Below are 15,440 nucleotides of genomic sequence, written 5' to 3'. Positions count from 1 at the left end.
AACTTTATGAAAACCAGATTGGGACATGGGCATGTTCTCCATCGAATCATATTCAAGGAATTGGAACTGAAAATCATTCAAACTAGGAAAACATGAGACTGAAAAATAGTCTGCATTCTTTACAGAGAATTCAGACTGTTTCTGAGTAAAAAACCTTAGGGTGATTGACAGTAGATCTGTTTGAGGCTTTTTGTTTGGGTGTTTGTTTCATTTTGTTTTGTTTCAAGAAATAGACATTTAGCTTGCCAGTCTGAAAGACAATTCATAATTTTTTTCTTTAATCACTGGTTTTGTTTTTGTTTTTGTTGTTGTTGTTTTGGCTTATAGGCTACAACCTTTGACTTTCATACTCGCTTGATCAGAAAGTCATGATTTCTCACCATTGCCCAGGAAAAATTTTCCAAACAGTACCATTTAAGACCTTCTCTTTGTCTATCTCAGGATTCCTCATCAGTCTGATCTCCCAGCTGCCTTCTCCAGGCTAGCTGTTTTCCAGACAGATCACACTGTGTGGGTCATTCACCAGTCTCTGTCCTGTTGCTTCCAAGCCTGCCTTCCTGCTACCTCATCTCTCAGGAATGCCTGATTCTTATGCTTCCTGCTGCTGAATGTTCACATGACTTCGATATGAAGCATCCACTTCCAGGAAGTCCTTCTGGGCGCTTCCTCTCCCTCCCTTCCCCCACTCGCCACACTCACACAGAGACACACACAGGCTCCTGTGATGTAGTGGGTCATGTGTTATGTTCAGAACTTCTACTTTGGTTTCAAGCTATGTCCTGCACAAGGATGATGACCCTAAGTGGCAAGCAGAGATGGAAATGTCAACCACCTGCTTCTTCTCACATGACTTTGTCCACAGTGAGCGGCAACATTTGCCTTTTTACTCAAAGCAACATACACAGTAGTAGCTGCTCCACTCATCTGAATGTGTACTTTTTGAGTTCCGGTCACCAGAGCATGAGTTTCTTAATGACATTAACCTTTTGCTTCCCACTAGCTTTTATTTAATGCCTTTCTTACCCATGATTGTTAATTGATGAATTTAACTGATGAAATAAAATGTGTTTATTAAAAACAAGTCAACTTATAAATTCGAATGTGGAAGGTACTTCATAAATCCAGTAAAACTTAACAAATGAGAGACCATAACTTTTCTGATTATAAGTACATGAGCTAAGTGATTTCATACAAAATGTAGCACCCAATAGTTGTTTGTGGAATTTCAGAAACCACATTTGTGATGTAATGACAGACCATGGCAGAGCTGGACTCAAATATATTTCAGGCTGTTGGTTAAAATAGGCAAAGGTTAACATTAAGAATTATTTGAAGTGGACAGGATAAATGTCGAGAGAATACCCATAGGAATGAGGTATTTTGGGAGGACCCAACTGAATCAGTTTGAGGTCAGTATACTTCCTAGAAGTCTGCCTGAGGTCAAAGAAAATAATTTTAAAGCTTCCTATCTTAACATACTTGCATTCGGAATGACTGCATTTACCAATACTGCACAAAGTACAACTTGATGTGGCCATGTTCTCAAAGGAAGGAACTGCTTTGTAAAGACCTCACTGTAGAATTAATTTAGTTCTGTTGCAATTTTTTTTGAGAAATGAGAAATGCCCATAAAGCAAGTTCTACAGACCACAAATTAATGATCTACTTAAGATAGGTTTTATGCCTATTTGATGACATGGCCACGATTTCAGATTTCAGATTTCAAGGAGTAAACCATTGGCTGACCTCTGAAGAGAAAGACCTGTGTTTGTGTGCTAAATTGCCTAGTAACTATGCATCTCACAATCCCAGCTTTCAATTGCTCTATGTTCTCCAAGATGTATTGAGTTTATGTGATGAACCATTTTCTCTTTGGGAAGAAAAAAGACAATGGTCTATTCTACAGCCATTTCATGGAACATCTCTTTCTCTGTCTCTTTTTCCCTCACAGTCCTCTGTTATGTCTGTCTGCTTTGCCCGTTTTCATCCTAATTTGGTGGTTGGTGGAACGTACTCGGGCCAGATAGTCCTGTGGGACAATCGCAGTCATCGAAGGACACCTGTGCAGAGGACACCTTTGTCAGCTGCTGCACACACAGTAAGTCAAACTCTTGTCACATCCTTGTCAGCTACCCAAACTCTGGAAAGGAATTAGCTCAACTCTCAAAAGTATGGACATTGCCAACCAAGTGATGCAAAAAAATGTCTAGTTTACAGTCATGGTGTGCCAACTTACTAAAATACAGTTGAGTGAAAAGTAGGTACACGAAGCACTGAATTTGGGTTTTTTTTTTTTTTTTACTATTTTTATTTTGAAGGTAGTAAAATCCAACAAAACAAGATAGAACAAAATTAATCAAGAGTGCTGCAGAATTTGTATAGAACTTCAAAGCAGGATGTGGGGAAAACAACAATAACTGCCATGTTATAACTTGTTATCTTCACAGTAGTTGTCTATTACATCAAGTATAGCCAAATCAAACCAAAAACAAAACACTATAAAACCAATCAACACAAAATATTCAATAAAGCAAAACAATCAGAACAAAGCAAAACAGTGAAAACAATATTGGACTTCAAAGACAAGATAGAAGGAAATCCCCCATATTTGCTATATTATATACTGCCATCCTCCCAAGAGATGCTCAGACCTCTGGCCCCAAGTAGGCACAATCAACCAAATAATACAAGCATTTAGCTGCTTTATGTACCTTAATTGCTATCAACTCAGGCTGTCCTCAGAACCATCCAGTTGCTTGCAGAGGTCAGGGGGGCCTGAATGGCATTTAGCTCACAGGAGGCACTAGCTGACTTTTCTCTCCCTGGAACATGCACAGTTTGCACAGCTTACCAGGAAGGCTGGCTAATTGATTTCTTGATTCCCACCCCCCCCCCCAAGTCCCAGATGGCTGATTCTCAGGAGACGCTGACTTTTTCTCTCAGGAAGCATTGACTTTGGAGAAGGCTCTTATTCTGCAAGTTCTAGCATGTAGAAAAGGCCCCAAAGAAGGGAGGTTAAAACTGGAAAATGATATAGAGAGACACTTTGGAAGAGGAATCTCCATGAATCTTTGCCTGAAGAAATCACTCCCATCTATATATTATAAAATGAAACAAATATTTTCAAATAGACCATGCAGAGTAAGCACTTTGTGCCTAGGGATGTTAAGTGAGACATTTGCCAACAAACCGTTTCAATTTGTGATTTGAGAAGGTATCCATCTTTAAGTTTAGGAATGTGTGGTGGAAGTCTCAACACAAAGTCTACAGTGACAATATAATCCCCAGGGTTAAAAGTCAACATCTCAAAACCATTACCCATAATTTAGTAGAAGAGGTTCAGTATAGTGTTCATAAGACAACTGCGCTGTCATTTCCTTTAAGAGAATGACAGGTGTGTGTAGCCATTGTTTGGAAGAATGAAAAGACAGGCATGTCTCCATCAATCCCTACTACCTTGATGATCAGGGTAGATGATGGTCTTTCTCTGAAATGCCCAAATTATGCCCAAGAATAAGGCTTTGCTATTGTTCTCAATTTCCTTAATGTGGTTGTTTCATTTTTTTTTCCCATCTCCTGGCCTCAAAGGCATTCTGCCTTGAAAAAGATCTGCTAGCTGTTTTAGCTGAGACTATAAGGAGGAAAATTCTTCTGCTCTCCCAAGTTTGATGGTAGAAATGATAAATACTAAGTCAGTCCTAATTTTGATTGATTGGGTCAAAGACACATGCTGGTGAAACTAGTTCTTGCAAATCTTGAGAAATTGCTCTTATGTCCTTTGCATTTTTCCAAACTAATAGCAGAAAATAGTGGTCCAGGAGAAAAAGGCTCAATGCAGATGGTTTTTCTAGTAGTGTGAAGCTGTTTCCTGGCTCTGGGTACATATCTGGTACATTCGTGAAGACACCTTTTGAAATTTCAAAAATTATAAATGCAAATGTTAGAACATTTTGCAAAAAGATTTTAGGAGAAATCCAAATTTGGGGGTTCTTTCAAAGAGTTAACCACCCCCAAGAAACTTAGAATGTGATCATCACAACAAAAAATACAATTATCAAAATGATGCCATTATTTCTGTTAGAAAACAAAACAACTGTCTTTTTTTCTGCTGCATTTTGTCTAATGCATAGCTAGAAGTGCACAGTTAATTTTGTGTTCATCTTTCAACTTCCACCATTGCCTGACTGATTGGTGCCAGGATCAAAAAGGAAAAGGGGCCCACCACAGATTACCCACTAATTTCCTTTCACACCCACCACACATATGTTTTTGAGACAACAGGAAATTGTAATTAAGACAACATCCTTCTGCCACACAGTAAGTTTATTCCTAAAATAAATAAAAACAATCTGGCATCTAGACTGAAAAAACAAACTATACTGCTGGCTTTTTTCTTTTCCATTAAGTGAAGTTGTGTGTGTATGTATAGGCGTATCCCTTGACTAGGCATATCCTAGTGTCTGCTTCTCTACATATCCAGGTTTCTTTATGGCTCTCTTTTTTGTTTCTTGTATGCATTTTATTACTTACGAGAGGACAGCCCCAAAGTAATGATTAAAACCTGCTAGTGGATGCCTTACACGTTCCTCCTCGAAGCTCTGGCTTTATGTATTTTCCAAACTTGGCTTCCCTCCCTATCACACCTTTGGGAGACTTGATCCTTGAGAGTTTGGTTATTTGTGTTGGGGTATGATGATTCACAGAGAAGCACCATTGGACTCTTTGTGAAAAAAGCAGGTGGATTTCAGACTCTTAACAATGTTTGTTCCATGCATTCCACTCATGGGAGAAGGAAAGTTTAATTCAGTGCAGTGGTTTCTGGGATAACACAGACCAAGTCAAAACCATGCAGCTTCTTGAATATCCATTCTATATCACTCTTCCCTTTGACTAAGTTTGCTATTTTTAGGTGAGAATCTGTTATATCTATTCTCTCATTTGATATCCACTTGGTATGTTGGCTTGAGTTTGATTTCATACTGCTTTAGTGTCTTCAGCATCAAAGACTTGGAGAAGCGTATTACCAATAGTTCCACAAATAATCAATTCTTTTGTATGTAGAGGTATGATCAAGATAAAATGTATCATCACATCTTTACTGTACTTAACACTATACTCATTAGGCTCATTCATCGAAAAGTGTGTCTAGGAATGTGATATTAAAAGACATAGGGACTTACAATAGTTTACTGCCTATCAACATGAGTGAGAGAGGTGATGTAATTGTCAGAACAGCAGCTATAATCTTAGGATTCACTGAAACAGTTATAGGTAGACAGTTCTATTTTATTCTCAGAGCTTTACCATAAGAAGAATTCAAATTTTTAGTAAGTTTATTCATGGGCTGGGACTGTAGCTTAGTGGTGGAGTGCTTGCCTAGCATGTACAAAGCCTCAAGTTCAACCCCAAATACACACACACACACACACACACACACACACACACACACACCAACAGTACACTGAGAACTGGTAATGGTAAGTCAAAGTAAGGCAAGATTTAATGGCTAGGGACCCAGGCTATAAAACCACAATCTATAGTGGGCATCCCAGTACACACCTGTAACCTCACCTAATCAGGGAGCCTAGATAGGAGATTTACTAGTTTGAGGACAGCCCAGGCAACTTAGTAACTTAGTAAGACCCTATCTCAAAATAAAAATGATAAGGTCTGGGGATGTAGCTCACTGGAGTACTTGCCTAACATGCATGAGTACTTGAGTTCAATCCCCTGTGCCAGAAAAAAGATTTAAATAGCAGGAATCTTACAGATTTCATCTATATGATCCCAGAGGGTACTACATTAAAAATGTCTCCATGAACTTTTAAAAAATCTCTAATAGTGGAAGAAATAACTATCTAAAACTTAGAACTAAAATTACTGTTTTAGAAAGCTACTCTTTTAGAAAGGTGTTTGGACCACTTCTTGGATGAAACAGATGAGTAGCTCCACTTGCTGATTATTATTACTCTTTCTGACCAAGAGTTTATATGATAATCATAGTCTGGGAACCATCCTTTATATAATATTGGCTTTCCAGTATTAAAGATTGTTTCATTGTACTTGTGGCTAGGTATTATGGACAGTAACTCATCAGGAACTGTTAGCTATTTATATAGAGAAGCATCAAGTAAGTTGTGGTTTGGCCACTCATGACTCAGCTGCTTAAAATCTAACCCAAATTGCTACTAGCTTCTGCTTATGCTAACCTCCCATTTAGTGTTTAATATGCAACTGCAAATGGTTTTAGCCTACCATGTAGAATTCTGCAGAATGGGATAACTTGCTAGAGTAAAGTAGAAGGCTGGATACAGCAGCTTGCTATGGTTTCCAGGATGTATAAATGACCTTTCTCAAGACCCTGGTCAAACCTAAGTGGCCATACTACTCCAGATGGTATTTTGAAAAGTAAATCTATCATTGTCCTATATTTTACAATAACAGCAGAACCTAATTTTATCTCACTAAGCACATTGTGCCAGTAAGTTCACCACCAATATCTTCACGTCAATTAAAAAGACAGGTAAATATTAACCACTTTTCAAAAACTGTTACCAAGTGTTTGGGACCATGACTACAATGTATTATACTCCAGATTCAGAGACACATATTTGTTCCAGAAGTCATTGGCTCTACTCTTTGGAAGACTGTCTTTTCACATCACTAACGTAGAACTTAGAAGTTAAAACTGTGTGGTGGGGATTTGAGTGATCCAGGTTCACCTCTCTGGGTTCCTTCTGCCCATTCATCTTCATTTGCCTTCCTTCAGTTTTGTTGCTCTGCATTTGCTTAAACAAAGTGAGGATCTGTAAACATTTCTACTACTATGTGTTCCCACCAGACAGTTGAACAAAGAATCAGGCTCAAATCAAAATTGGCAAATGAACCAAGGCTTGTATCCTACTAGGAATGCATCACTCTTTAGGCCTTGTTTTAGAGTCATGTTTCTGACATCAGATGTGATTCTGTCCTGTTGGAGCTGCACCTGATCCTCTCTACTGATGCTTTCACAGCACCCTGTGTACTGTGTCAATGTTGTTGGGACCCAGAATGCTCATAACCTCATCACTGTCTCCACTGATGGGAAAATGTGCTCCTGGAGTCTGGACATGCTGTCAACTCCACAGGTGGGTATGTTTTTCCTTACACATAGGGAGTGCTGCTGAAAAGAGATACTTACTGGGGAATGAAATTTATCAAAGTCAAACCTTCACATCCTATAGAAGATTAAACTAATGGATAATCTTGAAAGAATGGGTCTGGTTTCAGCAGTCTCCTCTTGAAGCCAACACCCATTTCCTATACTGCTTATCATTTAAGTATTGTAATACATTAACCTTTAGGTCAGTTTCAAGAGATAAAGAAATAATTCATTTTAAAGCACAGTGATTAAAGAAGTTGCCTATGGTAGGAATTATATTGTGGACCAATCACAAATGAGGATGGATCTCAGCAAAGCAATCCCTTCTGCATTCTTGCCTTGAAAGAAAGGTACCCTAACAAAGCAGAAATCTAAGTCCTTGCTTGTAGCTGTAATGTAGACAACTGCTGTGTGCATAAAGAATTTGTTAAAACATCCATTTTCTTCTCTGGAATGTTTGTTAGTCTGGCTCTTCCCATTCCTTGCTCAACAAATTTAAAGTCAAAAATGAAAAAATTCCAACATTTCCAAACCACTACTGATTGCACTAATGGAAACCAATCAAAGAAGAAGAAGCAGAGGAGAAACAACTTTTAGAATATATGCACATACTCATACACACTCAGACACATAGTGGCATGCTTAAACACACACACACACACACACACACACACACACACACACTTTTTCAGTTTCTTTGTGTGAAAGAAAGCACTTCTCTATCCTTCAAGTAAAAACCATGAAGAATTCATTGACAAAAATATGAAAAAGCATCCAAAGACTTATGAAACACATCCAGTATGATAATTATCAACTTTAACATTCCTGTTCCCTTTCCTGGAATAACAACTCTAGGATGTCTCTCACTCTGTTTAAGAAGATATTAAAATTGCAAAATATGTAAGGAACTGTGGGAGCTGTAAAGAACCTCCTTTAAACTTTTGTAAAATGTAGCTGTAGAAAATACTAAAGCTAATAAAATTACTTTTATAACTTTAGTAGGAAAAAGGAGAGTGTTAAACTGCTTACAATTTAAGTTCCCCTGTATTTGCTGATCTTTAACATTATTCAGATCTGGAAATTGTGAGCATTTCATGGTTTTGTCTTAAAATTTTCATAAATGTCTTGTTTGCTTCTGAAAGCATATAGATCATAAACACATATAGAGTTGATGGGTATATGGAAACACATATAAGAGTAGTGGGTTATATGGAGGAATTTTTAACTGCCCATTTTGCTGATTAAACATGCATTTGTTTAGGAGAAAACAGTGGTACAGGCTCCAAGATCATTTTTATTAATGTTAAGATGCCCATAGATGCTTGTCTGCACAGAGGGAGTTTGCGGTATAGCCCCTGTGGATGGCCTGGAGAAGCAGAGGAGCCTCACAGCTGACACAGCCCTCATCTCTCTGCCCAGTGGAAGTTGCCACTGACTTTGGAGATGAGGCAGACCACTCATGAGTCACTTTTCTGTCTTACATCATTGCAGCACTGCTTCCTTTACCCTGGACACCAACGTGCTTGTTGGTGCGAATCTTACAGTGAACCTGAACATAACCACACTGTTTGTATGGGCCAGCCTGAGAGCATACATTTCCCAGTTATGGACCCCTTGGCTTAAATAGCCTGGTTTGCCTAGGAATGACTAAACTTTAAAGCAACTGCAATGATATGACATCCCAGGATGGTTTTTCAAGATTATTTCAGGTACACAAAACAGACAACTTGATGTAAATAGTCAGAATACTCATTGTCATTAAACGTCACTCTTCAGTGTGTCATTTAAAATATTCTCCAATTCCTAATTTTAAAAATTATTTTACACAAAACCAAGGACTCTCACTTACTATTTTAAGCAACTAATCTCCACTCTTTGCCAGCTAACAGCCCATACACCCACCACATACAGGTTACCCTTCACGAAATCTAGTTCCTAGAGTTCAAATCTGGTTTTTATGACATGAGTGAAACTTTCTGGTTTAGTCCATGGAGGACCCACAGTCCTGCCTTGACAAATGTACTTCCCACATCTTATATTAATAGATGTGTATTCTCATGAACAACTGACTTTGAAAATGTTTGTAAATATGAGGGTATTGTGTGTTTTATTAAAGCCTGAGGCTGACAAGTGTAATCATTGCAGTATTATCTTTAGTTTCTGCACCTTTAGTTTCCAAACTCTCACCTGTCATCTCTGCCTGACTTAGGAAGCAGCAGCACATGCTGATGAAATCCAGCCGGGCTGAAACCAGAGATACACAGCAGCGTGAATGTCAGGAGCAGTAAAGCGTGGTTTCTGGCACAGTCAGGGTCTTTTGTAACGCTGTGTGAAAAGCAAACAGACGATTTAGCCAAATGATTTTTCCATGCTATCTTTGGCATGGAGAGGAGTTGACAGATGGAAATGTAACCACACCATGTTTTGCTAGGAGAGCATGGAGCTGGTGTACAATAAGTCCAAGTCCGTTGCTGTTACCGGAATGGCCTTCCCGACGGGAGATGTCAATAACTTCGTGGTCGGCAGTGAGGAGGGTACAGTCTACACAGCCTGTCGTCATGGAAGGTGATTTTCTGCTTTCTCACTGATGACATGGTCCTCATTTCCAAAAGTCTGTTGTAACATTCTAGAGGATAAGCACCTTGCATTATAAGGAAGGTATTTATGAACAAAATGCAAAAGCACACTTTCAAGGCTTTATTAACTAAAAGCACCCATAGGTTCTTTTTAGCCACTTCTAAGTCCTTGGTGGTCTAACTGCCTTGGGAGAAAATATCCACACTTCTTAGAAGAGCTATTGCACTGTCTGACATTTCTCAGCCTCATCTGCTGTACATACCTTCAAGTTTCATGTGCCTACTGGGGACCACCATCTGGGAACCTCGCCTACCCACTTCGGTTTCTTCCATTTGGTCTCTTATTCCTCTCTTCTTTGCTTGACTAATTTCTCTTTATTAAAGAGCCAGCCTAGAGATCATCCCACATTGAATCTCTTCTGACTCTCTTGGGCAAAGAAAACTACTCCTTTCTTTAGGTCTTGCAAATATTTTATCCCTTTTGTTCACTCATTCTTTCTAGGAATATTGGTTGGGAATCTTCACTGTTCAGACACCATCATAAGAATACAGAAAGGAACAGAATTGATATAGAGTCTATGCTCTTGCTAAGGGTAAAAGGCTAATAAGCAAGTAAATACATAGTTTAAGGTGATAAGTGATAGAGAAAATTAAACTAGAATAAATAGAATAGGGATATTTGATGTCAGGTTTACTATTTCATATATTCTTCTATGTGTTTCTACCATAATATTAGTCACATTTCAATTATTCATCTACCATTTTTCCCTCACTAAACTACTTTTCTTTTTTTTTTTTTTTTTTTTTTTTTCGGTCTTTTTCCTTTTTATCGGTACCAGGGATCGAACTCGCGACTGCCTGCTTGCAAGGCAGGCGCTTATGCCACAGAGCTAAATCCCCAGCCCCTACTAAACTACTTTTCATCTTTGATCCCTCCTACCCCAGTATCTGGCACATAGTAAATAAATACCCAAAAACTGTATAATATATGAAATAAAGAAATGATAAAATCTGAAGAATACAAATAAAGTTCCTTGATATCCTTCCTCATAGTCTGAGCAGCCAGAACAGTAGGAGATACATAGACCACCATGCAGTTTCCAGGTGGCAAGATCTTTCCCTTATTGAGAGGTTGCAAGTGCCTCTGGATAACAGAACTATCAAAATAACGTGGATTCTGATCATTTGAACTGGACTCTAAAATTACATGCAAAACCACATAGGTAGCCTCAACATTTTTTTAAAGGATCACTATGTTCACACAGATGCTTAATTTCTCTTTCTTTTGTAGTTCCTGTTCAACTGATTTTTTTCATCTCTTATATTGATTCCAGGCTATTTAGATTTAATAGGAATGACAAATAGTTGCAAGTTGATACTTTCATGTTTTTGTAACGTGAGAAGTAACAAATATCCATGGTTAAACTACATGATATTTTCCATTCAAGTAATATCAACCATGTTTCTCCTGTTGTGTTTGTTTCCAAACAAGCAGTCTTTGCCCTGTACACATGATTTAATGATAACTGAAGAAGATGTGGCTCACAGTTCTAGGTCCAATGTGCCTATAATATAAAATTTGGCCAAAAATACACTAAAGATTTTTTTATTAAAGCATAAAAATATCCTCTAAATTATTCATTCATGCAAACCCTTGAGGCACATTTCCTTGGAGCAGAGTGCATTCCTAGGTGCTATAAAACATACAAGTGTTATTTAAACCAGGTTCCTGTCTTCAAGAAACTGATGACAGTGGGAAACAAAAATGCACAAATATCTGTAGCATAAGTAGGGTGTTATTTGTGCATATGAGATGCAGAGAGCATGGAAAGACAAACTGAGAGTCATACATAGATCGGTCTAGGCATGTGTCAGGGTCAGCAGATTAGAAGTTCCATGAACTTCATATAGGTTATTACCTGGGACTTTACTTATCTGTGAAAGTTATAAAACATGTTGATTGATTTTTTCAGATTTTTAAAAAATTTCTCTAATGTAAATAACCTTTTACATTATGTATATTATTATTCTGTAACAACCGTTCTTCTCAAAGATAGCCAGAATACACGTTGCTAGTTAAAAGAAAAAGTCTCCATGGCACACACCACCAATCTCTTTATAATAAACTTGTTTTCACTCTTTACCCTAGCCCATCCATCTGAAATGTAAACTATAGATCTTAGAAAAGTCATAAAGTAGTAGGCATTGGTTATTTAGTAATTTTAAATGGGTCATCGAGGGCTACAGGGGAGAGATGTGGGATTTCTATTTTTCACCCAACGTAGGGAAGGTGCAAATCCACTTCCATAAATTAAACAAGGTCCTCATTTTGCACCCTATAAACTCTTTCAGGATGCTGTTAAGAGCAAGTGGAGTCTCACCAGGGGCCACTTCAAAGATCAGTTCCTCGTGTTCATTAGAACAAATCTAAATGATCACATGTGGAACTACTATTAGCAGTTTCTCTGGGCATAATTTTTGAGTGCCTGTTATATGGGACGCACACCGCAGTACTCTGCTTGTGATTCCAAATTTTACTCAGTGCATTGACATTTATTGGTGCTCCAGGGGACCACATGTAACTGAACCCATTTTTACTTAGTGATGTAATACTGAGATTTCACAATCCCTATATATTTGTCATATTTATAACTTCTTGCACATGAATTTTTTTTAAAATGCAGCATTTTGGATATATTTCCTCTAATTTTCCTAATTGGGTATAATCATATATAGGTCATTATGTGATAACAGAGGGTTGGAAATGATCCCAGTTTGGTAAAATAAGGGAAATATGTCTGAGGGTAACTTTTAAAATGTGTATCACTATTTCTCTAATGTGCTTTTGTTTTTAAAAGAATATTGTTTGTTTAAAATCATAATTTAGTCTCTTTTTCTTTGTTGTTTCATTAGACAAATATTTATTGAGCATTTACTGTATACTAGTCATTTGGCAACAAGAAATACAAGATACCTTCCATTATAGAATTTACAAAATGTATTTGTAAATCTCTCTTCTGTTCTTACTGATGTGAAAACATGATTCTCACTGTATAATACTGAGATAATGTGTATTAATTTATATTAAGAATTTTTACAAATTCTTACCTTTTTAGATGTGGAAAATGTCAATTTAATGTAAGAAATTTCCTTTAAGTAACAAATGATTATTCCTTTACAATGGATAGTGGTTTATAGCCAAGAGGCTCCCCAAAAGGAGCTAAAATGGAATATATACAAAGCCATTTTTAAAATGCAATGGTATCATTATAAACATAAAAGCTTCTGAGATCTGCACGTAGTTGTTTTCATCAAATTAGCTGCATGAATGACAGGATTTTGTGACACCTGAAAAAGGGTTAAGCAATAAAATTTGTTGTTGAGTTCTGAAGATTAAAAAGATTATTCTTCCCTCTACTGTTTTTTAGTCTCCCAAAGTGGTACCATATGCTTTCAGACAATTTCTTTTTCTCGAAATAACAGACAATGACTTCATCTTTAGTAGTATACAGTTATTGTTCTAAAAACATCTGAAAATGTGATCCTGCAGATAATGTGTACTAATCTGCAGAGATGAAATGTTTAAATCACAGTGCATTGCAAAAGCCACTGAAATCCTGCTCCTATGCGTTCTTCATGCAGTAAAGCAGGCATTGGTGAGGTCTTCGAAGGCCACCAAGGGCCAGTGACGGGAATCAATTGCCACATGGCTGTGGGTCCCATTGACTTTTCTCACCTGTTTGTCACTTCATCCTTTGATTGGACTGTCAAACTGTGGACCACAAAGGTAAGAATATCCTGATCCAAATTCTAAGTACAATATAGAGGTTTAGGGTGATTCTTTGTCTCCTGGGGGAGTTGTAAGGAGCAATTCTACTTGAAGGCTCTTCCATGGGACCTAGCATTGGGGATTTATATAACCTGTTGCTGAGCTCCATTTGCTCAGGAACTAGCTAAGACTTAACTTTGTCAGTGTAGCCTATTTATTTTTAAATATTAAGTAATACTCAAAAACAGTCTGACGGTTGACAAAACTCTAAACTTTATCATTTGGATGATAAAGAAGCCCCTTTTCACTACTTGCATTAGTCCATTGTTAATCTCCTGGAGCTTTGTAGAATTTACTTACATGTGTACCTACAGAAAATTAAGCTTTGGGACTGAATTTTTTGTTTTGTCTGTTTTGTTGTTGGTGTTGTTTGTTGGTTGGTACCAGGAATTGGACTCAGGACCTTGTGCTTACCAGGCAGGCACTGTGCCACTGAGCAAATCCTGTTTCTGTGAATCTATGATAAAGACATGTTAACCAAAAGAAGAAAAGGGTGGGTGCAAAAGTTTATTCACTGAAAAGTTACCTGAACAGCAATATTACTAAAAATAACCTAAAAGTCTCCATCAATAAGGCATTGTGTGAATCAAAGTAGGATAAAAGGACTTTCCCACACTATTATGGAATTATCTTTAGGATATATTTTAAGTTAAAAAAATCTAGGTAGAAAGAAGTACAAATAATATTTTTTCATTGTTTAGAATTATGTTTATATAGTTTTAAAAACAAAATGGATAAACTACATAGGCAAATTACTTAACAGGGAGACAAGAAGCTGGAAGAAGCAGAGACAAGAGCCAAGTTTCTTTGAATATATCTTGTTGCATTTGAACGACATAAAATAAAATTTAAAATTAGTTCCTAAAAAATTTAGAGTAACACAAAATGAATCATCTGGTTAAAACTGGTAGCAAAACTTTACAATAAGGAATGATTTAAAGTGACTCTTAAAGGAGTATGTATCTAGGACTAAAAAAAAAGTCAAAAAATCTTCTAAGTAATTTCTAGGACTCATTGCTGCAAGTCTGATTGCTTGCGTTGCAAAATAATTTAAATAACAATGTTAATGTTATTGAGAAATCATCAACTTGACTGAAAGGAGACACCAATTCATGAAGTTAAGTAAAAGTTCTACAGTAATCCTGAGTTTGAGTTTGAAGTAGCAGTAAAAATTCATGTGTGTAATATCTTCAAATCCAAAAGACAAAACTGTTCACTATCCCACTTGCCAATAAAAGATCTAGAAACAATGACCAACACAATAGCAGTGCTGCTCTGAACCTCAGAGGATTCCACTAACTAAAGAGAAATCCCTAAAGAAATCACTAAGCCTATGTCTTGAGCAGGAACTTTATAAAATTTTGTACCTACTTTAATATTTTTCATAACAGAAGCTACCAAATACTAGAATTTTTGTCAAAGGATTTGGAAGCCAAATTAAGTAAGTTTCTGTTTGCCAAACATCAATAAAGGTAGTAGCTTCCTGAGTTCATTATGAAACTGAAGGGAATAAACAAAAAATCCTTCATTTGTTAACTTTCCAAAATACTGGGCAAACCAACTCATTATTTTGAAAATCAACAAGTAAAAGAAAAAATCTTCTCTTTTCTGACTTTTCTTAGGATTACTAAATGGTTCACGAGAAAAAGTTTTTCTTTATGAAAGTAGTCTGGTTAACACAGGAAAAAGTATGATAAAATTTGAGTATTATCATCATGCAACCCCTAATGGTTTAAGCAAAGATCATGCTTGTGTTAGTTACTTCTTGTTGCTGAGACAAAATACCTGGCACCCAAAGTTAAACAAGAAAAGATATATTTAACATCCAGTTTGGAGAGGTTTCAGTTCACATTTGGCAGGTTCCAAAGCAGGGTGGCATGACAGACAGTCATCA

General features: G+C 37.1%; 1 protein-coding gene across 10 annotated transcripts in view; it reads left to right on the top strand.

The window, feature by feature from the left end:
* The window catches only part of Dync1i1 (dynein cytoplasmic 1 intermediate chain 1), a 306,856-nt gene that overhangs the window by 240,905 nt on the left and 50,511 nt on the right, over positions 1-15,440 (top strand). For all 10 annotated transcript variants that reach the window (XM_063242471.1, XM_063242461.1, XM_063242475.1 and 7 more), the window contains 4 exons: positions 1,952-2,098; positions 7,014-7,127; positions 9,573-9,706; positions 13,360-13,504. In XM_063242471.1, coding sequence (XP_063098541.1) covers positions 1,952-2,098; positions 7,014-7,127; positions 9,573-9,706; positions 13,360-13,504 — 540 coding nt within the window. The remainder of the gene's footprint in view (positions 1-1,951; positions 2,099-7,013; positions 7,128-9,572; positions 9,707-13,359; positions 13,505-15,440) is intronic.

The sequence above is a fragment of the Cavia porcellus genome, unplaced genomic scaffold, assembly GCF_034190915.1.
Source record: "Cavia porcellus strain 051 isolate PalLab524CR breed Dunkin Hartley unplaced genomic scaffold, mCavPor4.1 scaffold_2, whole genome shotgun sequence".
Lineage (NCBI taxonomy): Eukaryota > Metazoa > Chordata > Mammalia > Rodentia > Caviidae > Cavia > Cavia porcellus.
The sequence above is the reverse complement of the archived record's forward strand: the minus strand, read 5'-3'. Positions and strand labels throughout refer to the sequence as shown.